This window comes from Pseudopodoces humilis, chromosome 11 (assembly GCF_049639895.1).
Source record: "Pseudopodoces humilis isolate 2021_Gansu_Grassland_sample_001 chromosome 11, ASM4963989v1, whole genome shotgun sequence".
Classification (NCBI taxonomy): domain Eukaryota; kingdom Metazoa; phylum Chordata; class Aves; order Passeriformes; family Paridae; genus Pseudopodoces; species Pseudopodoces humilis.
Genome location: NC_142210.1, coordinates 23860788 through 23887157, shown reverse-complemented (window position 1 = coordinate 23887157; position 26370 = coordinate 23860788). Strand labels below are relative to the sequence as shown.

The 26370-nt window shown below is 42.4% G+C and overlaps 1 protein-coding gene across 1 annotated transcript in view; it reads left to right on the top strand.

Annotated features, from left to right (window-relative positions):
- Positions 1-26370, top strand: part of RSRC1 (arginine and serine rich coiled-coil 1) — a 97343-nt gene that overhangs the window by 1466 nt on the left and 69507 nt on the right. Inside the window, exons 4-5 of the mRNA XM_088061318.1 lie at positions 1724-1843; positions 22676-22840. Coding sequence (XP_087917444.1) covers positions 1724-1843; positions 22676-22840 — 285 coding nt within the window. The remainder of the gene's footprint in view (positions 1-1723; positions 1844-22675; positions 22841-26370) is intronic.

The window sequence follows — 26370 nt, the reverse complement described above, 5'->3', positions numbered from 1 at the left end:
GCCTGGGGCACTTCAGGGATCCACAGCTTTTCTGGGAATCTCACCTCAGTTCCTCCCCACCCTGCCAGGGAACAATTCCTGCCCAAGATCCCATCCATCCCTGCCCTCTGGCACTGAGAGCCATTCCCTGGCTCCTGTCCCTCCATCCCTTGTCCCCAGTCCCTCTCCAGCTCTCCTGGAGCCCCTGGAAGGGTCTCTGAGCTCTCCCTGGAGTTCCTCCTCTCCAGGAGAGCATTCCCAGCTTTCCCAGCCTGGCTCCAGAGGGCTCCAGCCCTGGAGCATCTCTGTGGCTCCATCCTGTTTGCCTCAGTCTGGCCTGTGCTGGTGAATTTACTGGGAAGTGGTGCTGGAAAACACTCCCGGTGTCCAGCTGCCCTGTAAATCCAGCTGGAATTGCTCCTGCCAGACCTTTCTGGAGTGGCTGCAGGGTGAGGTGAGGAGGGAGCTCAGGGGTTTATTCCCAGCCCTTTCTCCTGCTGGGATCTCCATCCTCCCCAGGGCCAGGGCAGGATGCTGTGGGCTGTGATCCCAGCCATGGGCTTGAATCCCGTTATTCCAGCACAGCCATGGCCAGCTCCAGGGAATCCAGAGGGGACTGGGGGCACCGTGGACACCAGGACACTCAAACTGCATCCAGGAAGGATCCAGGGCTCTGCTTTTGGGCTCTTGGCTTTGTCCTCGGATTTGCTCCTGGCAGTTTGGGCCGTGTTCCATGCTGGATTTATCCCTGACCCTCAGGAATCAAAGGCAGCAGCTTCTGGAATTCCTGTCCCTCATCCAGCAGGAACATCACATTGCCTTTCCAGGTGCAGCCCTGCTCTTCAGCAATTAACCTATATATCCATTATATATATATCCTATATATCCATTCCAGCTCCTGCAGCCCCTTTCCCTCACACTGGATAATCTGATAAAACTGAGCTCATCCTGAATTCCATTATTATTTATATTTTTTATTAAAAATATAGAAAATATTATTATATATTATATATAACATATTTTAATATTGATCACACATAAAGGCCAAAAATAAGATTGTACTTGTTAATTAGTTAACTTCTGGGGAGATGGAGAGGAAATGTTAAGATTTGGACTTCATTTGGATTGGGGATTTAATATCTTATTTTTTTCACCTTTATCCTTGGTGTAGATGAATTTGTTATTTGAATAAACAAAACTGGGAGGGAATGGAAAAGGAAGAGACCCTTTTGATTCCTGATTGGACTCAGGAGGGAGCTGCCCTTAAATGAACTCACATGAAATAAATTAACACTTTTTAACTGATTACTACTAATAGTTAAGGATGCCACCCAAACTTCATTTTTTTTCCTGGGATGTGGGTTTTAGAGGATCAGCTCTTTAGGGCAGCAGTGTCCCTGTGTAGGTGTTACTTGTTATGGGGGAATAGTGGGATTTGGGGCTTCTGGAGCACCCTGCAAACCCCCCAGGTTTGTACAAGTTTTCTTAGGAATCCTTGGGGGTTTGTCCCTGTTTTTGGGGGCAGTGCCAGCCTCACCCTGGCTCTGTTTTCTCAGGGATTTTTGGGGGTTTGTCCCTGTTTTTGGGGGCAGTGCCAGCCTCACCTTGGCTCTGTTTTCTCAGGGATTTTTGGGGGTAATGCCAGCCTCACCCTGGCTCTGTTTTCTCAAGGATTTTTGGGGGTTTGTCTCTGTATTTTGGGGCTTTTGGGAGCAGTGCCAGCCTCACCCTGGCTCTGTTACAGGCGCAGACACAGATCCAGCAGCAGCTCTTCCTACGGCTCCAGGAGGAAGCGCAGCCGCTCCAGGGGCAGAGGCAAATCCTACAGGTCCCAGAGATCCAGGTCAAAGAGCAGAACCAGGAGGTAAGAGTCTCCCCTAGGAAACAGCAGCGTTATTTCTACTGGAAAAACATTCCTGGGGAATCCTGACATAATTACTGAGCTTGGAATAAATGGAAATAATAGCTGCAGGTGATGGTTTAAACCACACATCCCTTGAAATTCCTGATTTGGGGTGTCTGGAGTGCTTTCCACACACTAAATCTTGCAGTTACCCTGGTGAAACAATTTTGAAGATACTTATTTTCCATATGATTCAAGCAAGAAAACACAAATAGGATCTCTTGGTGTCATGGAATAATTTGGAAATGTCTTGTGGATTTTTTAAGTTCCTGCTTTCCATAATTCCCACACATACCATTGGCTCCCTGAAGTTCAGAATAAACTGATTTTCTCACCTGTGTTTCTCTTGGCAAAGGATGAGTCTTTAGTTATGCAATCTTTTATATTTAAATAAAAATTTTATATATATATATATATATATATAAAATGTTTATTTATTTATATTTAAGGATGTCTGCAGTGGAAGTTTGCATGCACTGGTTTGCAATGAATACTTCATAATTTCAATATTTAAATCTTAACCAGAAGTTGCAAAAGGTATTATAAAATCTGCTTTAATTAAAAGATGCTCAAGTTGTGTTTGTATGTCTTTTTCAATTAAGAGGTTTAACTGAAGTTTATCCTTGATACCAGGTTTCCCATTAGCATTTTCTATTGATTTTAGATTAATTATTGAGTGGATCAAGCAGATCAAAGCTGTTTGTGTACATGCTTAAAATCTTCAGCCAGGTGATTTTTTGTGCCTGCACTGAGAATTTGTTAAACCTTTGGTTTCCATATCCAAACCAGGAGAACTGTTGCCTCTAAAGGGTGAAAAATTGTTGTAGGAAGATGTGAATATTCCACTTTCTGTTATTTGTGTCATGCCATGATTTATTCCCAGCTGTGCATTGAAAGAGTTGTTTGGACCCTTTATTGCTGCTGTGCCTTTGTAGTAGAAATTTGATTATTTAGATTTAGAAAGAAATGTAGAAATTGCATGACCTCTCTTGGAGTATCCTCCCCATCAGAGCTGTACAGCTGTTCCTGGGAATATCCACTTTTCTTTGCTAAAAAAATCAGTTTGAACCCACAGAAATGTCAGAAGAATGAGGTGGAAAAGGAAGATTTTTCACATACTGAGTGTTAGGAAGTGTGATAAACTGATTTAAAATGTTTTTTTTTAATAATAATAAAACAATATATAAGAAATTGCTGACCTCATTAGCTATGGTTTTATTGATATAAAGTATTATATAATAAATATAAATTGCAGATCTCACCAACTATGGTTTAGTGGTCATCTTTTCCAAGGGATTTGATTTTAATCATGGTTCCAATAAATGGAAATTAAGCACCTAGAAACTTGAAAAACATGGTTACTGCCAGAAAATACTGTGTATCAGATATTTCATGTATCAGATATTTCATGTATCAGATATTTCATGTATCAGATATTTCATGTATCAGATATTTCATGTTATCAAGTGTGAGCACTGGAGGGGTAGAGCTGCACATTCCTTTAAAAGCTGGTCCTGTTTGCGCCCACAGAGGGAAAATATTGATAATTAACATCTTAAATGATCCCACAAGAGTCTAAAAGCTTAAAATTAAGCCCAACAGGACCCATTCCATCCTTTATTGCAATTTTTTCTGAGTCTGCTGTAATGTGGCACTGAGCAGCTGTGGATTAATCTGATTTTGGAGAGTTAAATCTTGCTTTAGCACAAAGCTGCTACTCCAGGCCTGTGCTTGCCCTGGTTGTCAGTGCTGAGCTCTTGCAGTGATGCCAAATAATCCCTTTTCTGCCTCAAAATCACTCAACCCAAAGGCTCACCAGCTTTCCAAGGACTTCAGGATTCCTCAGGCTGGAAAAGAGATTGTGGGGGAGAGAGGGAATGTGATGGAGGGGTAGGAAAAATAAACCTAAAAATAAAAATGGTGGGAAGAGGTGATTTAGGACTGAGGGTTCCCCATCTCTGCCTGTGCACAACCTGGGGCAGGTTTGACAGTGTTTGCCATGGAAAATGTGTGTATTTATAGCTCTGGCACAGAATTTCCATGGATTCCATCTGCAATTCCTAATTATTTTTTATTTTTTGTTCAGGGTGGGACAACTTATTTTCCTATGATTTTTTTCAAGGTAAATACTGAAGAAACCACTTTTAAATAATTTTTAAAAGGATCCAGAATAGCTCAGGCAGCCCCTTGTGTTCCTGTGGTAAGGAATGGATTATCCAGGGGAATATTCCTGGTGATCTCCCACTTCTGGGGTGCCAGGGAGGGAGAAAAAGCTGGAAAGGGAGGATCAGCCCTGTGTTTGTCACCCTCCTGCTGCACCTTCAGAGGATTATCCCCTTTAGGAGCTGAGCAAATGCCATTTTTATTTTATTTATTATGGGTTTACCTCTAGAGAAGTATGGGAAGTTAAGGTCTGTTACGTGGTCTCTTTAAATCCCTGGAATTGTTTTTGATATAAATCATGCAGGTGGCACAAATTCTGTATCCTGTAACATCTTGTCTCCCCACTATCCCCTACCAGCTTTTAATTTGTTTTTCAAGGTAGTGAAGGTGGTGTTAAAAGTAATGTGCTTTTTAATGACTTCTCTAACAGAGGTGTTTTATTTGAGCAGGTGATTTACAGTGCAAAACACTGAGCTGGATCAAGTTTTACTTCGAAAAGTTGGATTTTTACAATGACATGTGTAAGATATTTTAAATAGGTGTTGTTTGTAACCTAAACTGATTTCTTGTACTTTATTGGAGAAGATAGGAAAATTTGTGTATATCATAATTATTTTATTTTAGATGCATTTTCAGAGTAAAAAAAACAGAGTTTCCCTGTAAGGGTTGTTTGATTTGAGAAGCTAAAGAAACTTGTGTATTGACTATTTTATTTTAGATGCAGTTTTTAGGGTGAAAAAAGTGGGGCTTCCCAGTGTTGCTGGTACTTTATTGGAGCAGATAAGAAAACTTGTGCATATCATTATAACTATTGTATTTGAGATGCATTTTTAGAGTCAAAAAAGTGGAGCTTCCCAGTAATGCTATAAATTCCAAGCTGTCCTACAGCGAGGGAGTACAATGCAAATACGACTTAATAAGATCACAAACTGAATTTCAGCAGAAACAACCAAGATTTACATTAAATTAGGAATTTTAAAACCGATTTAGTTTGTTTTACTGAGCATTTGCTTAATAACATTTCGCCTCCTCGCAATCTTTTTAAAGCCAATAATTCGTCTGCGAAGCGCGGGCACATCCTCCTGTGGAAAAATTGGAAGCAACAGCTCCCTCTCTGCAAACCACACATCCAGAGCTGGGAAAGGAATATTTCAGCTCCACGGAATTTAATAAATCATCCCATTTCCTAATTTGATCATATTAGATGCTGATGTGGAAGGAGCATTTCAAATAGCAGCTCCTCATTAATATACATCAGGCTGGGGAATAGCAGGGAATACTTATGGAGGGATGTCACAGTTCCTGTTCCTTAGTTTACTAAGTGGAACAGGTTGATGTGATCCTGGGTGTTATTTGTCACTGTCTTGCTAAAATGGTTTGGGTCGAGTTATGGAGTCCAGAAAGACAGCGGCTGATAAATCAAAAGTGGATTGAGTGGACAGCAGGCAGTGATTGATACCGTGACAGGATATGAAGAAAGGAATCTTGATAGGAGCATGCCCGATATTGAATATGAGAAGGAAAATGGCCCTGGAGTATGGATATTATTCAAGGAAATGAGAATAATAATATCATCTTGAAATTATTGCTGGGTGAAGATTAGGAGAGTTCTTATTAGAATATTCTGCTGCTGTGCTGTGCAGGAGCTCGGCTCCCGCAGAATTCTGGGCTGGATGGAGCCCTGGGAATATTGGGAGAGTTTCCACTGCGATTGTTCTGTGAGTTAATCACATATAAAATACTCTGCAGCAGAACTTGCAGCACAAATCTTCTAATTCACGGAGCTTTAAATAAAATTAACCAAAAAATGTTGACCTTTATTCCCTGATTTCATCCAATCCCGTGATTACAGAGCAGTCCACTGGAATTGTCTGTGAATATGCAAGTTTGCTTTATTGTCTGCCAAATGTCTTTGGCTTTTCCCATTAAGTTCAACTGCAAACTGCTGCCTTAAAATATCTTTAATGCACTTCAGCTTAAAAATTGACACAAAACCAGCAAGTGCATCTATACATATTGAGGAAGGAAAAAAGATTTTATGGAAAGCAATCCCACCTGGAGAGCTGATCCTTGGCAGTGTGGCTGAAGGTGTTTGATCAGGTTTTACATCTTATTTCTTTACCATTTCTCCAGTCTAATTAATTGAATATTGCAATGTGTGCAGGTTATTGCATCCAGGGCCAGGGGAACTGCTGCTTAGGGCTGGCTTTGGGATAGGCTTGGCTTTGGGGATGCAAAAGCAGCAGTGAGAACTGGAATTAACCTGGGTTCAACCCTCCCAACCTGGCAGAATTCTTTGTGTTCAGCAGTTAATTTGTTAATTAAAAACTAGTTAAAAACAGGGTCCTCAAGTGCAGTGTGAAAAGGGTCATTAATAATTGATAGCAAACCCCACTGATTATGGGTTTTTGAGGATTTCCTTTTTTAACACCTTCTTCAAAAAACTGCTGTTCTGTATTTTATTGAAGGGTTGATGCTGCACAGTTTGTAAGACTTAAAAGATTATATCACTGAATGCTTTTGTATTTGTGTTGCTGGTACCTGTCTTCAGTTAATTTTCTTTTTTCCATACAATTATTTTCGTGCAGGTTTAAAGTTCTGGAGTCTTTCCACATTAAAACCTGGCCCATCAGCCCTCACAGCTGATAAGAACTAGTGGGTCAAAACATGATTTGAAATAATTCTGTGTCTGTCTGTCCTGCTCAGCACATGCTGGTGGAGAGATTTTCATGGATTACAGAGCAGGGGCTGCATTATGAAAACTTCAGGAGGGATTTCCTCAAACAGCATTGGCCTAAAAGGAAAAGAAAGCTTTTTAGGACAGAGGAAATTAAAAAGGATGGATGTTTTGAGTGGACAGCAAATGAATAAAGAGTAAAATTGTGATGGGCCTGGTGGCTTTGCTGGAGAGTTTATGGAGAGAAGAGATTGATGACAAAAAAGAAAATGGAAAAAAGAAATGTCTCTAGTAGTGGGCAAAGATCCACTGTAGTTGTGTGGGGTTAGAAGGCTGATTTTAGGGGTGTTGAGAAGAAAAAGTGAATTTCAGGGTGATGCAGCTGTGGGAGTGAAGCTGGTGATGCTCTGGGTTGGAGCAGAGGTCTGGCCATGGGGCTGAGTGTTGGCTCAGGGGATTTGGCTGTTCCAGGGAAAAGGAGAAGTTTAGGGATGAAGGGAAAGCTCCTGCACTGCCCTTGCAGCTGCTGTGCCTCTGGGAGGAGCTGGAAGTGGGGTTTGGGTGGGAGCAGCAGGATTGACTCGGAGCAGTGGGGATGGGACAGGGACACCCAGCACCCTTCTCCTGCTGTGGGAGACTGGGAATGGCCCGAGCTGGGCACATTCCATCCAGGAAAATCCTTTGGAAATGCCTCCTAGGGAGGAATTTTCCAAAGAGAAGCAGACAGTAGTCCTGTCAGAAATCAAGCAGTGCTGTTTAATTAGGACATTGCTTTTGAAATTCCAGCCCAAGCCATTCCGTGCTTCTATAATTTTATTCTTGTCATTAATTCTTATGATTGCTTAATTTTTTTGCCTGGTTGTAGCCACTGGAGTTACTTTTCCTTTCAAGTATTGATCTGCAGCGTAGGATGTTTTTTTCCCCTCTCCCTGTTCCTCAAGTTAACTCACTCAGGTGCAATTATGTGAGGAATCAGTGTAAATATTACATGTTCCTCTCTCTTTTAACTGCTGGGAAAGTTTCAAGCCTTTGGTCCATTAGCAAATAGATTTAATTAAGATATTGCAGCATTTCTTTCATGAAACTTCAAATAAAAGCTTGAGGCAGGAAGGTGGAATTGACATCACTGAGTGTGATCCTGCTGATGATAATGTCAGCTCATGTTTATTTTTCCCCCAGTAAACCCAACCCTGCAGTTTTTATTTGGGATCTTGTTGCATTCCAGCTTGTACCAGCAGCAGCCTCTAAAAATATCTTTATTTTTATTGCAATAACTGACTTTTTTTCGAGGGGAATGATCAGTTTGTGTACATGCCTGTCCAGGAAAGGCCCAGAGGTGGAGCAGGAGCAGTGGAGATATCCTGGAGCACCAACCACTGCCGAGCTCATTGCCCAGCCCTAATTGACCACTTTGGGAAATTAAACTTCACAAGGCAGCGCCGAGGGCCCTCCAGTTATCAATAAGGCCACAGAGCTGCGAGTGACAGTTGCTTTGATGCCTTTCATTGGTATAAAACCAAAAAAAAGCAGCTTTAAAAAAAGCTCTGAATGCATAAGTGCTGTTCATTTGGAGCTGGGGCTCAGTCTGATTCCACGGAAAGTTGTTTTTTTGTGCAGCTCAGGTGTTACCTAAACCAGTGTGTTTAAAGTAGAACTGCTTATTTCTCTAGAATCTTTCATTCCTCCCTTTGGAAGAAGGTGTCTTTGCAGACTGTTGGGTTTTTTTAGAGCTTCAGTTTTCTGTTTGGAAAAGGAACTCAAGAAGACAAGAAAAATACAATTCCCCTTAGTGGGGAATTGCCTTTTTGATTTCAGTGTGTCTGCATTCTAAATCACTATGTATTTTAACTTTTTTCTTTTACTTCTCTTTTTTCTCTGCTACCAAAGCTCTGGCCATGAAATAGGAGCTGTTATTTCTTTGCTGCAAAGCTTGTGTTTCTTGAGGCAGCCCTGCAAAAGCAGATGTCTTAAGGATGCCCTGGTAATCCAAGAACCTCTTTGCTCTGTAAATTGTTGCTCTTTCCAGGGTTCATTTCTAGGAGTGATTTTCCCACTGTGAAAACACACAAACTAGTACAATTTAGTAGTAAAAGTCTACTCATTATTCCCATCTTTCACTCTTTCTATTTCTGATAATGTATGGCAGGGAACAGAATCTGGTTAAAATAATGAAGGTAGAAAATGTGCATTTCTGCCAAAAAAGTGATATGGAAAGGTTGGGTTGGGTGTGGAGTGATAGAGCAAGGGGGGAATGGCTTCCCAGTGCCAGAGGGCAGGGCTGGATGGGATTTTGGGCAGGAGTTGTTCCCTGGGAGGGTGGGGAGGGGCTGGGATGGGATTCCCAGAGGAGCTGGGGCTGCCCCTGGATCCCTGGCAGTGCCCAAGGCCAGGCTGGATGGGTTTGGAGCAGCCTGGGACAGTGGGAGGTGTCCCTGCCATGGAAGGGGATGAGCTTTAAGGTCCCTCCCAACCCAAACAATTCCATAATTATAAACCAGCCTCCATGCCCTGGAATCCTTTGCTCTCAGTTTTCTCTGGGGTTCCAGGCACTGCTCCTTAGCAGGACATTGCTCTGTGTGTGTCACCACTGCAGGTTTATAACAAATATCCCATAAAAATCAATTTTCCTGTGGGATCCACACAGCTCCCAGCCTGTGTTGGTGCCATTCCCAAAGTGTGCTCTGGGAGTGAGTTCATGCTGGATTAATCTGATTAAAACTCTGCTGTCCTGCCACTCCCTGACTGCCCTTTCATCCTTTGTGCTCCTGCTTCTCCTCCCACATCTAAACTCCTGAGTTTTAGGTTTTCTCAGTTTCCAAGGCTAAACATTGAGTCTCCCAAAAATTCCAGAGCAAGATGTAGAGCTGATAATTCATCTGCTCCTAATGCAGATTTATTGGCATCAAACCTCAGCCCTGTCAGAGCCGTGGCAAAAGCTGCACTTGACTTCAGTGATTCCAGATTTTCCCGAGCTGGGATGTTCTAGGAAGAAAAGGTTCCCAAAAGAAATGGGATAATTGCAGGCATGTGCAGAGCTCTTGTCCTTGTGCTGTTAAAACAGAGTGTGAGTAACCCTCTGAACAAAATATTTAATGCTAAATATGGGGTGATGTTAATAAAAATATGGGAAAACTTGGATTTGTTTTTGCACAGTGTAACTGAAGACAGGTATGTTAGGTCTATAATGTCTATTCTAAAAAGTAAAACCTAGGAAGATATGGAAATTTAGCAGCTATACCATAATTGGAGCTATAACTAAAATATTTTGATTGTACTCTTGTAGAATTTTATTTTGAGTCTAAGTTTTCTGTGAAATTCTTGCATGCAAAGCCCCCAAATCCTGGGAAATGGGTTTCAATAGGGAATTTCCTAATCCATAAGTATTATTGTAAGATATTCTCCAGTTGTGTTTTTTATTGGATCGTATCCATATCTCTTAGGAAGGCAGCTTCTCAATGAATTTAAAGGGTCAGGTCATGCTCAGCTCAAATAACTGATGTAAATTCACGTTGTGATTTTGTATCCTAGAAATGAAGGCAAAGCCAGCAGAATGGGTTTATTATTTTTAGTTCTGTATAAACTTTATCTATTAAAAAATACCTATTTTCTTAGTAGAAAATATCTATTTTTCTATTATCTATTCTATATCTATTATCTATTCTTCTTCCATGGTTTTTGGTTCTCTTCTATGGAAACATGTGGGGATAAGCTGAATTGTGATAGAATTTAAATTAATCTGTGGCACAGCACTGAAAATCTGTTCCCAGTCTATATCAAAAAGAGATGCTAAAAGTTTTCCTGTTAAAGCTCTGAGCTTCTTGATTGGAGAATGGCTAAAAAAAAAAAGCAAAGGCTTCTCCTATTTTTCTCCTATATAGTCTTCTTGAAGTTCTTCCAAATTAGATTTTAAATGCCAATTAGGAGGTTGAATATACTAAAATAAAAGCAAATACAACCAAAATGGCCTCACCTTATGGCTAGTGAGGCTTTTTCTCTCAAAAGCAGAACCTTTGCTCTGAGCATGGCTTTGAGAAAGATATTCAGCTTAATGAACACATTAATTAGAACCATAACTATTTATAAGATAATTAGAAACGAAGCACGGTAAACTGGGCTTTTCCTGCAATTAATGGAGGATTAATTACTGGAGGTAATGAAGTGGATTTTTAAATGCATTAAGGTGAAGTACAGAGATGTGCAAGGCTTTGTGATAGTTGCATAATTATTCCAGGCTGTTTGAGCAGAGCTCGTATGAGCTCGCTAATAAGCATCATTGCATCATTATGTATGCACTTAAAAAGACTTACCACCAAAATGACTGCCTAATTATTTCTAATTGGCAGGACTCTGTGTAGTCATTGAGCTGTTTGTAGCCATTTTAAGGTTCATTTAACTATCCTTGGGGCCATGTGATAGATGGAAAAAAGCTCCCGCTCCGCGCTGGCCTTGGCTGGCGCCGTTAATCAGTTTTGGTGGGCTCCAGTTTGAAATGCATTTGCTCCTGCAGAGGTCAAAACCTGAAGTAGTCCAAGCAAAGTTTGGCTTTTTGAAGCCACTTGACTGTATTCATTAGCAATTAGTAAAATAATTGTGGCTGTGGCTGTGTTTGGATTTCCGTCGGGCCGGGCGCGCTTTCATCGCCGGCCGTTCTTACGGCACATTAGCTTCCCAGGAATGCAAACCTTTTTCCCAGAGACCCTTTTAGCAGCTTCAGTGCAGTGCCATGTGTTCAGCTGCTGCACCTTTCTTCAGGTATTTGTTCCCTTGAGCAGCTCCCAGAATTTCACCACCAGCAGCTCCCGAGTGATTCCCGAGTGGAAGTTCCTACCCCGGGACGAGCTGTGGGGCTTTGCAGGGCATCTCCAAGAAATCAGGCACTGAGCATTGAGACTGGGAGCCAGGAGCAGGCAAATCCTGCTGGTTCCCACTGAGAGGGAGCTTGGAGCATCCATTTCCAAGCTGTTGACAGCTCTGATATCCCAGGACATCTCCTGGCAGCAGGAATAATCCCGAACCTCCGCGTTGGGTCAGCGCAGCCGCCGGGAATTGCACGGGAAATGTTGTGGCTCCCCAGGTGCCCTGTTGGGAGATGGTGGAACCAGGATGGAGGGGTTTTATCTGCCCATCTCCTTCAGGTTGAAGGTGACATCCCATCAGGAGCTTTCCTGAGGCTGGGAAGGTTCTCTGGGGGTAATCACAACCATCTGCAGGGTGCTGTGAGCTACAGGAGCCGCTCGTGCAGCTCAGGGCAGCAAATCCCAGCCCAGAAAAGAAAGGTCAGCATTTCAAACAATTTCAGACAGGGCTTGAGGAATTTCATATCAATGCAGAACCCAAACAATTATTGGACTTGGTGTTTAAAAGAGTTAGTCATTAACAAAAACCAAGCAAAATGTCATTTAGTCGTGAGATATTGGTTCAGATAGCAGATATTGGTTTAGATAGCAGAAAATGGGATTAAAGAAAATGAATTGTGGCAGTGTAAACTAAAATAAAAACAAGTCCTTAAGGAAAATCCAGAGTAGTCTCAATGTTTTAAAAACTGATTTAATTGTGAGACTTCTCTAAAGGTGATTTTTAGATCACAGCTGTAACACCTGGGGACATCAGTAACTCCTGGAGGGGTGTCAGACAAAAATCCCTTGGTTAGTACATTATTAACTCAATATAAATTTCACATTTCAGTTCTAAAATCCCTTCATATTCCTATTCCCTCCCCTCCAACATCCCCAGGACGGTGCTGATGGTGTTAATTAACACCTTGGTGTGCTGTGAGTCTTCCCAGAGTTGTGGGGACGGAATTTGTGGAAGGTTTTGAGTGACACAACAGGTACCGGTTTATTTTTGGAATTCTTCAACTGCCTGGTTTAGATAATGGTGATTTCCACCTCAGTGATGGAAATAATTTTGTTTTCATTTTGATTCTTGCCTTCAGGTCTGGAAATGGAGGTGAGTGAGGTCCATGAGAGCAGCTGCTGTAGAATCAGGAACCTGTCACTGTTCCCTGGGTTAGCTGTGCCTTTGGGAGGTTCTTTTGTGTTTTAAACAAAAAGCAGAGCTTAGAAGAAAGTTCCATGAGACCCTTTTTTTTAAACAAAGCCTAGGTCTGTAGAACTCACTTCATAATTCACCTTTATTCCCCATTTAAATTAGCACTGACACCAAGCAGTTTGTGCTCAACATCATCAGCTGATCAGTCAGAACACATATTGAAATGCAATAATTAAGTATTTCTGTTGCTTTATGCATTTTTTTTTTTTAAACAATCCAGATTTTGTTGTTTCTCTCTTTCTGGTCTGATTTATTTGACAATATTTTATGTAACGATTTCATATTCCATGAGGAAAACATTAATTTTTAGAGTAGTAAATGAAATATTCAGAATTTCTTCCCTGGAGTTTTTAATTAGCCGTAAGAATTGGGCTTTGGGAGGGACAGGACAGGGTTAGAGGTGGTAACTCCCAATAAAGGAGATTTTTGGGGCTGATAAAGGTCTCCAGTAAAGGAGATTTTGGGGTGGCAGCTCCATGGTCCTCAGCAGGAATGGAACTGTTCACTTTGCATCCAGAATATTAAAAACAGCCCCTGCTTTCCTCTCCCTACTCTGTGTTTGTTACATTCAAAATATTTAAAGGGAGATGCATCCAATGTGCACGGAAATGAGAAAGTTATCCCTGTGTTTATGGAGTGTGCCCTGGAAAAATGGACACAAAGTATCCAAACTCTTTGTTTTGTTGTTCCTCCACAAGATTTTGAGTGGATGGTGTGAAATATTTTTGCTTTTCTTGTGTATTTCTGAAGCCTTTTCATGGGTTAATTTTTGGAGCAGTTTTCATTAAAAAAATGATTTTGTTTTTATTTTGGGAAAATGAGATATTCTAAAAATTTTTTCTATACGCTTAATAAACATATGGTGGTAAAAAGTACAGGTGGAATACTTTAATTTTTTTACATCTCATAAAGTTTAAACCTCAACCTGTCTGGTTGTCACTGAATTAAAGAAAAAAAAATTGCCTTTTTAAAAAATTGTGAGCACAGGGCATGGGTTCATTTGTTTTACTCAGGAAAAAGTAGAGACACAGCTTTTCATCCAGGTGTTATTTGCAGCATATTGTTCATGGTCATTATGAATCCAGTCACTCTCAATATTCCCACTCTTCCAAATTAGGTGTTTATTTCTAGGAAATGCCTTCATCCTGTCTTTAAAAAGATTTTTTCTTTTTTTTTTTTGCTTTTAAATGATGTTGCAGTGTTGAAGAATGAGGAATATTCAGATTTTTTTCCCCCAGCTGTTTCAGTTTTGGCTCTGTGCTGGTGCCACTTTGAGATCTCACTTGCCAGTGCTGGTGCTGCATGACCTAAATTGGGATTTTTTGGGGTTTTTTTGCAGTTTCTGGGAGCAGGTGGTGTCCTGGTGTGTAAGCTGATTTCAAATATCTGTTTAGGTAATTCCCTTCAGCTGTCTAATATCAATTTGGGGATGTAAGGACACACACATATTACAGAGTCTTTAAGCACAGATCATCACTGGGGCCTCAATCCCGGAGGTTTTATGACCCCAAAACCTGAAATATTTGCTTTGTCCCAGCCAGCCAGAGGAGCAGTGTTTACCTGTAATTAATTAATTGTAATTAATCTGAGCTGAAGGCACGGGGGAAGTGGAAAATCTCAACCTGAAAATCTCTCCTGTCTGTCCCTTAACATTTTACCATAATATCAGAGGTGTTGTCAAATTTACAACAAATAATTACCTGGGTCGTGATTCCATCTGGAAAATGGATTGGAGCCTTTTCCATGGCTCTGGGATCCATCCAGGCCTCACTGCCAGGGCAGATGCAGAGTGACTAAAGCCTGCACGAGGCAGAAAGGAATAATCTGGGGTGTTTATCCAGAGTCCTGGAAGAAAGCTACACCTTTGTTTTTTCCAAATAGATTCCAGCTGTATGGAGAATGGAATAACTACACGTGTTTGTAGGAATTAATTACCAGGTCTGATGGATCTGCCTGCTAATAGAATGTGTTACTCGTTTGTTCCCATAGAATTCAAGTTTTCCTGTTTTTTTTTTTTTTTTTGGAGAAAACATAAAATATCTTTCCTCCAGGATTGCAGCATTTGAACTTTCATTCAATCCATTTTTTCCTGGTTGCTTTTTCCTCAGCCTGAGCAGTTCTGGGATTTGCTTGGGAGAAGAAGGAATTCCCTTGCTGGAATCTTTGTGTGCCAGATCAACAACTGTTTTGCTTTTGCCTCACCTCATGCTTTAAACTTTTTGTGTGACCAGAAGACAAGTTGGGGATTCTCAACTCAATTGAGCCTTTTTTTGTTTTGTTTTCAGATTATTGGAATATTTATTTCCCTTATCAACCTTAACTTTGGTTTTATATGGAAGTTTCTACCTAACGTCCCTGTAGCTGGGTACTGCACACATTTTTTTAGGTGCATGTGGGGTTTTTGCCCTTGAACTCCAAGACTGCTTTGAATGAGGACAAGGAATGGGAGGGACTTTGGGTGTTTTTATTTAACAGGACATTGTCCCAATATCTGTATTTACTTCTGTGTCTTTATTATTTTATTCCCTAAAGTATATCAGAATTAAAATCCAGATTTTTCTGCTCAGTCATGACATGGCTACAGGAATGTAGGGTTAGAAAAAAGCCCTGCTTTGGGATACACCCTGAAAAGATGGGAGGGAAATTCATGTCAGGTAAAACCAGATGGGTTCTTATCTGATGATCTTAATCTGAGATTAAATTTTAGGAAGGAGTTTTTATGCAGATTGACATGGAAATAAATAGTTTATCTCCCTGCTTGGATGGCAGCAGTTGAACCCACGATTTATCTCTCAGGTTACACTCAGTAAAGTCTAACTTTGGTTTTAATTTGGCATGAGGTGTTGGTTGAGGTTGCAGCTGGCAGGGCTTGGTTGGCTTCTCCCCATCGCCCATTCCCCAGGCAAGGAATTGTGCCTGAATTCCATGGGAAGCACGTTCTGATCCCAGCACTGCTGGCTCCGGGGCGGAGTTTGAGGGGTTTGGGGCGGAGTTTGAGGGGCTTGGGGCGGAGTTTGAGGGGCTTGGGGCGGAGTTTGAGGGGCTTGGGGCGGAGTTTGAGGGGCTTGGGGCGGAGTTTGAGGGGCTTGGGGCGGAGTTTGAGGGGCTTGGGGCGGAGTTTGAGGGGCTTGGGGCGGAGTTTGAGGGGCTTGGGGCGGAGTTTGAGGGGCTTGGGGCGGAGTTTGAGGGGCTTGGGGCGGAGTTTGAGGGGCTTGGGGCGGAGTTTGAGGGGCTTGGGGCGGAGTTTGAGGGGCTTGGGGCGGAGTTTGAGGGGCTTGGGGCGGAGTTTGAGGGGCTTGGGGCGGAGTTTGAGGGGCTTGGGGCGGAGGTTGAGGGGTTTGGGGCGGAGTTGGGGGGGCTGGGGGGGGAGTTGGAGGGGCTGGGGGGGGAGTTTGAGGGGCTGGGGGCGGAGTTGGAGGGGCTTGGGGCGGAGTTTGAGGGGCTTGGGGCGGAGTTTGAGGGGCTTGGGGCGGAGTTTGAGGGGCTTGGGGCGGAGTTTGAGGGGCTTGGGGCGGAGTTTGAGGGGCTTGGGGCGGAGTTTGAGGGGCTTGGGGCGGAGTTTGAGGGGTTTGGGGCGGAGTCTGAGGGGTTTGGGGCGGAGTCTGAGGGGTTTGGGGCGGAGTCTGAGGGGTTTGGGGCGGAGTCTGAGGGGTTTGGGGCGGAGTCTGAGGGGCTTGGGGCGGAGTCTGAGGGGTTTGGGGTCATTTCTCCTCCCAGCTGTCGATCTCCCCTGGGTTTTCCAGCGCCTCGGTGGTGACCGCGGCAGACTGAGCTGAGCCATGATGTGTGTGGAGTCTTCTTGGTTATCCTTGATTATCTTCTTGATAATCCTTGATTATCCTACAATCCTATCAACCTGCATTGGGGCACAGGAGGCACCTCCATCCCCTTCAGAATCCAGAGCAGGAGGTTCTCCAGGAGTCTGGAGAACTCGAGTTGTGTCAAACCAACTGCTTTAGAACTCCAGGGTGTCTCATCCGTGGGTTCTTCTCTCCAGCTGTGTTCCCGTGCTCTCCATGCTGCCTTGCCAGGAACTACAGCTTTGAAAAATTGCAGTTATGGGAATTTTGCCTCCTCGAACGTTTGATTATGGAATTACCATTGTTGAAAAGTGGAGAATTGCTGGGCTGGGTTGGAGCCATTTCCTCGGCTCTGCATTTGTCATCATTGGCCACACAGAGGGAATTCCTTCCTCTCCCAACCAAATCCCAGAACTGGCACTGCAAGCAGGACAAAATGGGCAGAATGGGAGTTTAAATGGTTCATTCCTGGAGGAAAGACATTTTTCATCATCTCCAAAAAAGTTCATGGTTGTCCCAGTTCTTGTTTTAATTTCATCCTGCTTTGCTCTGGCTCTGTGGATGATAATTTTTTAAGTCTCAAACATTCCCTCATTCTGAAATATGTTTTGTCACTTAGCCACTGCCCAAACTGCTGCTTCGAAACAACTTTTTCCTCTTAGCATCAATCTCATTTCAGGTTTAAACTCTGACTCCTGCTGCTGCCTAGTTTTGTTATCACTCACCTTATATTGGGCAGTAAATTAAAAAAAGTAGTATTATTGTACATATTATCTCTATTTAACTTACTGAAAGACATGCATTTTAAAATTGCAAACTAATAATGACCTGAAATGTTTTATAGAGTCAGCTAAATTTCCATTATATATACATATATATATACATATTTAATAATTTCTGCAGCCTGAATGACTGCAATTGATACCTGAAATTATTTTACCTTTCCAATAACTCGTACCATGATTTTTTTATTTATTTTTTTTTTCCTGGTGGTGAAGTTGAGTTAAACAAGGAACTTTCTCTTAATATGCTTTGAAAGAGAACATGGCATTTTGCTGCAATTACTTGTGTGTTTGCACTCTGGCTTTATTACCAATCTGAGCATCCAGGCTTGATGCAGGGCAGTTGTTCCATTGTTCTGGCCCAGCCCTTGGATTTATGGCTGAACTATTAAAGAGCCCTGCATTTGTTGGCTTTTGTTTGTGGCCATTGAGCTAAAAATAATCTAAAAAGGCTTGTGTCAGGTGAGAGATGTTTAGAAGAATTCCAGGGGAGAAGTTGACATCTCAGCACTGGGTTGCTGTTTGCCAAGAAAACAGATTATTTTTGCGAAAACTGAGCTTCCCTGGAAGGGCTCAAAGGGAAGAAAACAAACCCTGTCTTGGTTTTGGGCTCTTAATTCCTCTTTGCATTTAAGAAAGTCTCTCTTTTGCAGTTGTAACCTTTTGAAGAGATTAGATTGGACCTCTAAGATAGAGTTCAGTGCTTTAGTGCAATATAATTGGGGAAATACTAAACGCCACTGACCTCATTTCCTCTAGAACAATGAGAATTAATAGTTGCACGTTTTATTAGGCTGATATTCCAGATGTAGTGTACATTTAATTAAGTGTAGTTTCCTTTTGGTTATGGTATGTGGCTCTGCTTTTTGTCGCAAATTCTTTCTAGTTTTACAGTTTTCCACATGTTTTCTTTCACCATTTATGATTTTTTCAAAGCGGGGCTATAAGGATTTAAATCACTTTAGCATGCAGCAAAACAGTTCCCATTCAAACAATAAACGCCGTTTTAAAAAGCCTTTAGATCTTCTGTCACTTCATAAATATAAATGTATAAAAACATTATGCAGTTGTAGTGCCCACCTGCTAATTAAATGCAGATTTCCTCAAACTTGTTTTAAAATCCGCTTATTTGTTTCAACTCTGTCTCTGCTCAGAATACATATGGCCCTTGTGAAACTAATTATGCTTATGGAGCAGCTGTTAAATTTAGTGCAACTAATTTTATCCAATATTTTACATTTTAATTGATTACCTGTGAAGAAATTAGCAAATTAACACTTATTGTGCAGTAACTGAATGGGCTTTTATGGAGACTTTCAATTTTTACAAGCGGCCCGAGTGTTGATGGAATAAAGCCATTTCTTAGGGTTTGAGATAGGAAAGTTATTGGTGAGCCTTGATTATCTGGTGTGAGAATTTAGGGATCCTGAGTGATGCCAAGCATCTGTGTGTTCTGCAACTTAGGACATGAAAAGCAGATTGGAAGGTAATGGCTTTTCACAGAATTTTGGGAACATATGGGCTTATCTGGATCTAAGAACTCTTTGAAGATCTTTGAACTTGACTAAATGACTTAACCTTTGGCATGGTGGGTGGGTGTTTTGGGTGTTGTTTGGGGGGGAAGGGGATCAGTGCTGGAAATCTCCTCTCCAGCTTCATTTTTTGATTTGTTTTCCCCCCCCCCCCACCCCGGTAGTTCCATAATTTGAACATTTGGGGTCTTGCTTTAATAGGACTAATTGTGATTCCTGTTATTTTTCAACAGCAGATGAAATAGAAAATTTGTCTTCTCTGCCACATCTGTGGACTTTTGTTGTGGTTTGGTGATGAGTTGGGGACACAGATGACTTTTAGAAGTTCCATTTTAAGAAGTTTTATCTTGATTTCCTGTCCTGTAGATCTTGCAAGATCCTTTAATAGGAATTAAGGAACAGTAGAGAGAGGCTCTTCCCAAGGCCATGGAGCAATGGGACAAGTGGGAATGGCCTAAAGCTGATGGGGGGGAGGTTTAGGTGGGATATTGGGAAGAAATTCATCCATGTGAGGGTGGTGGGACACTGGCATAGGGTGCCCAGGGAAGCTGTGCCAGGCAGGGACACCTTCCACTATCCCAGGGAGCTCCAATCCCTGTCCAGCCTGGCCTTGGACACTGCCAGGGATGGGGAAAGTTGGTGCCATAACTCTTTAAACTTTTAAAATCTGTTTCCTATATATAAATGTCATCTGCCACCAGTTCTGCACAGACATGGGCATGAGCAGAAATCCAGGAACTGAGTATCCAGCCCACCTGAGCTGAATTTATTTGCACCTGCAAAAGGTAGAAGTGAACTCCAGACTTGAGCTGAGAAACTGAAGTTCTCCAGCAATAAATGTTTTAGATTCCTCAGTTATTCCTGGTGGGATGACTGTGCCCTGAAGTGAGGAGAGGCCCTGCATCAATTAAAGGTGATTTGTGGTGCTACAGAGCTTTTTTTGTTTGTTTTGTTGTTTGGGGTTTTTGGCTTTTTTCCTGTTTTGGTCTTACCTGCAGAGTTCTGAGAAATCAGGGTTACCTGGGAATGGTGCATTTAGGGCAGTGCTCTGTAAATCTGTGCTGCCTCTGTGTCTCTGTACCAACCAAAAATTAGATTCCATATCCAGAATGCTCTTTCAAGTCAGAACTTCCTCTACCTGAGGGGTAAGGATGGATGGGTGGACACTTTTACATTTGTGATGACACTAAAAATCCATTTTGAGCCAGCAGATGTTCTCCAGTTAATAATACAGCAGTGCAGTGGTAATTTGATCTATTTATTAGTGTTAATAGAGTGACCAGGATGGGAGAGCTGCTGTTGGAAGGTACCAGCTGCTGAAACAGGAACCCAGCCCTGACCTCTGGAGCTGCTCCTGCCAGGAATAGGAACCTGAACTCCCATGTGCTGGATAAATTCCAGAAATGTAATTTATAGCCTCATCTGGATGGGGGATTTTCTTCTGCCTAGCCTATTGTTGAGTTTTATTAAGCAGTTGTTGTTTAATAAGATTTTTTCATAAGGGATTTTTTTTCCTGTGTGATTTGGCTTTTTAAAGGCCTTGGGAGTTTCACACTCCAAGAGGTGCTAAAGAAACTTTTTATACTGTTTGAAAAATGTCCCCATTTCCCTCAGTGAACCTTTTCCATGAGGTGCCATCAGAACTTCTGTGGGAATGATGGGACTGTAGAGTCCTGGGTTGGTTTGGGTTGGGAGGGACCTTAAAGCCCATCTCATCCATCCTCTGCCCTGGGAAGGGACCCATTCCAAAGGCCAGGGTGCTCAGGTAAGAGAAACCAAGGAAAACTTGACCTGATTTCTCCTAAATATCCCTTGTCTACTCAGGTAGCTATTAAATAATATTTAGAAAATCTTCTACAAGAAATTCAGGAATAATGAAAGCATTTTGGACACACAAAGAACCAGTCCTAATACTTCTTGATCTTTTTTTCCCGTTTTGTTAATGGCTGAATCCTACGTTGTGTGTTTGAAGTTATTTTGCATCTCTTTTCAGAGCAGGGGCAATGTTTTCTTTTTCACTTTTGCTAAATCACCAGTTTAAGGATATTAAATTGTGAAGTGTGTTACATTATTAAATAATAAAATAAAACGGTAACAAGGCAGAGGTGCAGTGCTGGTGAGAAACGTCCCCTGGGTTGTTCTGATGATGGGATTTTGTAACTCTGAAAGTAGGGGCAGTAAGAGCTGAGATTGTCACTCTAGACCTTTACAACATTTAAAAAAGAGTTTACATTCAGGACTGAGTAGCCAAAAGCTTCTAAATCCTGGAGGTGAAACCCTTGGTAGCAACCTAGGCCTGCTGATATCTGAGTGCTGACTTCACCCACTGTGATTTTTGGAGAAAAAAGTTACCTAGGTGTCTCTGTAGAGGAAGGCAGAGGAATTGATGGTCTTTTGTTAGACTAATTCGGTATTTTACATTTGGGGGATCCTTTCTGTCTGCTTGGTACTTTCTCTAGTGTATGAGTTGCCTTCTTTCACTATCTGGGTGCTTCTGCAGGAGTTCTGGTGACTCTTGTTCTTCTTGTTTAGATAATCCAATAGATCCTGTCAAAGATTGAACCTGTTTTAATCAGAATCTCTTCCTCAGCTGCTTTGGGGTCATTTTTTCCTGTCAGTCTACCTGATGCCTTAGGATTTAGGTTTTATATTTTCCAGATCTTGTAGTGCTTTAGTGTGCAACCCTAAAACTCCATAGCCTGGCAGCTGCTGTTCTCACATTTTATTCAGACAAAATTCCTCTCTAGGCCTGGGAATCAAGGTCACCTCACTGTCTCCAAAAGGTATAAACAAAAGTGAGTTGGGGGGAGCAAACTGGGGGTAAATGACTTCATTACCTGAAGCTGTAACTGGGGAATTCACCCCTGATATGTAAATAGACCTAACTTATAATTGTGTGAAGAACTCATGACCATTGTCCATCCTGGGTGCAGCCTCTGGCAGGCTTTGACTGCCCAAGGTGTCCCTGCTGAAGGCCTTTAACAAATCCCCACTTTTATTCTCTGAATCTTGCCCAACCTCTGCTCTAGGGAGCCACTCCAAGGCATCATACCTGATCAATATTTTTATTGATCTGAGGGATCGAGTGTTTCGTTGGTAAATAAAAAAAGTTTTTTATGGAAGGGGTGATAAAGTATGGGAATGGCCTGCCCTGGGAGGTGGTGGAGTTGATGCCTTAAGTTTTAGCTTTTATATTTCCCAGATTCTGCACTGCCTTGATGTGTGTGACTCTGAACTCCACATAAAGTGTCAGCAAGTTCTCCTCACAGCTCAGTCAGACACAACAACCCTTTTCCAGCCTGAGAACCAAGGGCACCGTTGCAGCTTCAGCCCCAAAAAGTATAAACAGCAAATTGAGGAGAGCAATCTGGGAGGATAGGACTGTATAACCTGAAATTGGATGATTAACCCCAATATGTAAATGGAGCAAAACTTAGAAAACTGGGAAAACTCATGAGCGGTGGTGCCTGGGGCCTCCATCGTCTTGGGGGGGCCTCCATCGTCTTGGGGGGGCCTCCATCATCTTGGGTGGCCTCCATCCATGCCCAAGGTGTATCCTTTGAAGGCCTCTTTAATAATTCCCTACTTTATTCCTTTAACACTGTCTGGCCTCTGCTCCAGGCAGCCTCTGTAGGCCTCAGAGTCACCATCCCTGGCTGTGTTTAAACACAGATTGGATGTGGCACTTGGTGCCGTGGTTCAGTTGAGGTGTTTGGGCACAGGTAGGACTTGAAGACCTCCAAGGTCTCTTCCAAGCTGATGGTTGTGGGATTGTGGTGTTTGTGCAGGTCCCGGTCCCGGGCCCGGCAGCGTTCCTACAGCCGCAGCAGCGAGAGGTCCGGCCACAGGAGAACCCCCAGCGGGTCCCGGGAGCACCGCAAGGGCAAGGACAGGGACAAGGACAAAGCCAAGGGCAAAGGGAAGGAGAAGGAGATTTATGGCACCAAGGCTGGGTAAGTGAAACAGCAAATGATGGAGCTGGAACAAAACTGGGCAGCAACTCAGTGCCTTTGTACTCTTGTAATAATTTTCCTTTAAATTGTAATAATTAAATGTAATAATTTCCTTTTTAAATTGTGTTTTATGTAAACTAAGAGGGAATTGTTTGGAATATTTGAGGATTTTTAGGGTTTTGCAGTTCTGCAGTGTGGCAACGTTTTGCACTAAGTGATGGTTTCATTTTCCACCCTTTCCCCCAGCTTGGTTTGAGGTGGGTTAAAGATTTGTTAATATAAACATTTGTTAATATAAACATTCTTCCCATATGTAGTAGCCATAATTTAGGGGGAAAATGAGGCATATTGGGAAGCATGAGGGCTTCTTCCTAGGAGAAGATGGATTTCACTGTTCACACACACCTACACCTGCTCCCAGAGGCAGAAGTTCCTCCTGGGCTTTGGTTGAGGCTCAAAAATGCATTTTCAGCACAAGCTTTGCTCTGGGTGAAGGATGGAAACCTTTGAGAAGCTGCTGTCAGTCCAGTTTCTGCTTGGAATAACTTGGATTGTTGATTACAGATTTCAGGAAAGACAATGTAATTTTTTTATATTTTATGTGATTTATGTAATTCCCTCTGGTTTATACCTCAGGCTCCTGTGCAGCCTTTCCTGGGCTGTTTGTCTTTTCCCTGTTGCTCTGATCCCTTCCAAACAAGAAAACATTGAGGTGTCACTTCGTGACCTTCCCTTGCGTGGATTCCCACTCAAAAACACTCCTGGGAAATTTCTAGAGCAGCATCTTCCACCCAAATGTGGGTTTCTGTTGGCTTCTGGAATTTTCCCTTTGTTCCCTGCAGCAGCAGGAAAATTCCTGGTTAAGTTGGATCCAGTTTGGACTCTCCAAGCAGTTTAATTTCTAGATCCAGAGTCTAGATCAGCACTGAAAGTCTCATTATTCTACAGAGCCCTTCCAGAACCTCCAGCATCAGGGAATCCTTAGTGCAAGCAATGCTGTGACCTCAGTATTTGGAGCAGATCCTTCCTCAAAGGCACCTCAAGGACCAGGTCTGATTCCCAGTTGAAATTCATGGCTGTTTGGAATGTATTTATTCAAAATAGCTGCTTTGGAGCTGTAATGAAGATCAGCCTGAAGCCAGATTGTGGGAAGATGGAACATAAATTCTCAGGTGCTGCTTGACTTTATAGTTTAACTTTGCATAAAAGGAGGTATTTCAGCTTGGCAGCACTGCAGCTTGTCTGAGAGATGTTGTATATTTGGGGCTTTACTGCTCCTCTAAAGCACAGAATCAAAATGCCTTTTTTTTCACTAATTAAGCAGCAAATTTGTTTGTGGCTCCTGATGTCCTGATGATGATTTTTCTGTCCTTGGCTTGGGTGTGTTTGTAGATGTGAGGAGAAAAGGTCTGTGCTTGGGGTTTTTTTTGGGGGGCAGCTTTAGATTCTTTCAAGGGAGATCTTTTCATGGTAAATATCTCAAGAGAAATTTCAAAAGTAAAAAATAAAAAATATTTAAAAAATAGTATTCTGGGCATTGTCCTCTGGCATTCCCCATTTCAGTGATGATTCTCTAACATTGAGCACTGAATTTCTGGACTGTTGGAGAAGAACCAGCTGTTCATGAGATGGGCTATGAAACAGCTCAACTCTTCTCTCACATCCTGAAATGTTTTAAGGGACGTTCCACTTGTCCAGGTATTATGGAGGGAAATTGTGGCAGCAGCTGCTTGGAGTGTGGGCTGGGAGCTTCAGGGAGTTCCTTCCACTCCCAAATCCCACATTTGCACCAGCAATATCTACATGCAGGAAGCTCTCAGCTGTCTAAAACATGAGGGGTTTTACAGTACCACAATGTTTTTCCACTATTTATTATTTTTTTTTACTAATCAAAGCACTACATTCATCTTTTATTTATGCTTTTTGAAATTCTCTTGTTTTAAAACAGCCTGCATGCATGTCTTCATTGACCTGATTGGGTGTGCTGCTGAATTTTGATGGTTCAAGTCTTGATCAGCTTCAGAACATGCAAATTCTGTTGTTCTGAGATGTGTTTTTTGTAAGGCTCCTTGTTCATTGTTAAACTGGGGGGGGAAAGCTACTAAAAGCTTGTTAGTTTTAAATAACTTTTCCTAGATTTATGGGCCTCATTGTTGGTTGTGTATTAGTGGAATGTTGGATTACTTCTCCAAGTGATTTTGACAATTTTTAATGGAATAAATGAAGAGCAGCTCCTCAGTTGTTGAGAGAAGTGGTGAACCATGAATCAAACCTGACCACTGGTTTAATTGCTGATCCTTAATAAGGTTGTTGATATATTTGGGCATTAATGGTTTCACAGATCCTTAAATACTTTGACAGATCCCAGAATCCCAGAATGGTTTGGGTTGGAAAGATCTTAAATCCCATCTCCAGTCTCTTAAATCCCATCTCCAATCTCTGAAATTCCAGCTCCTGCCATGGGCATCTTCCATAGACCAAAGTGCTCTAGGAGGCCTTGGGCACATCCAGGGATCCACAGCTGCTCTGGGCACCCTGTGCCAGCCCTCCCCACCCTCCCAGGGAACAATTCCTGCCCAAAATCCCATCCATCCCTGCCCTCTGGCAGTGGGGAGCCGTTCCCTGTGTGCTGTCAGTGTCACAGAGCTGAGCAGTTTGTTGTTCAAACACAATCTCCATTTTTCCTTTCAATTCTGCACCAAAGTTTCACTGAGGTCCCCCTGTCTAGGGGGCCTTTTTCCAGTGGCATTTCCCCAAATCCCTTGGAGCTGGATCCATGCTCAGTGCCCCATGGATGGGATGATTGATGGCTGTCGATGAGATTTTTGCTATTGGCAGAAAACACGAGTAGTAAAGTGGGAATATTGGACTTTCCCAATCAGACTCTCCTGGAGCTTGGCACACGATTCTTTTCCCTTTCCTTCTTCCCAGCCTGTGCAGTAGGAAGTCATTTATGGTAATTGGCCCTGATTTGCATATAGGTGATGGAGTTGTGTTGTGCAGAGCACCCCCAGAACTCCTGGGAAGCTGTGTTGGGATCAAAGGGGGCCGTGTGGGAGCTGTTGTCTGACACCGAGCTCAGGGTGTTGTTTGCATTAAACATTTATCACCCTGCTAGCAGGAAACTCTGGGCTGGGCTGACATGTTTTCATGCAAAATTTATTGGGGAAGATGAGGATTGTAAAGAGAGATCTCCTTGCCTCTCACCAGTGGTGGAGGGGGAATGTTTGACTGGGAGGGAAGATTCCTCTGGCACTCCCGTGTTACACCAGGAGCTGAAGGGTTGGGAAGGCTGATTTTGTCTGAGACCTTTTCCTCAAAATCTTCCTTGACCAAATCCATTTCTCAAGGAGCAGAAATGTGCAAATACAAATTGATGCTCAGGGTGCTACTACACTTGTTTAATTTGCACTGCTCAGGTCTCACAATCAGGAGTTCTTTTAGGTTGCTTGAATTCTCTTTGGAGTTTATTTCAAAGAGGCTTATGAGGAAAATAGAAAGTACTTTGTGTTAGGTTTGTAGCTCAGGAG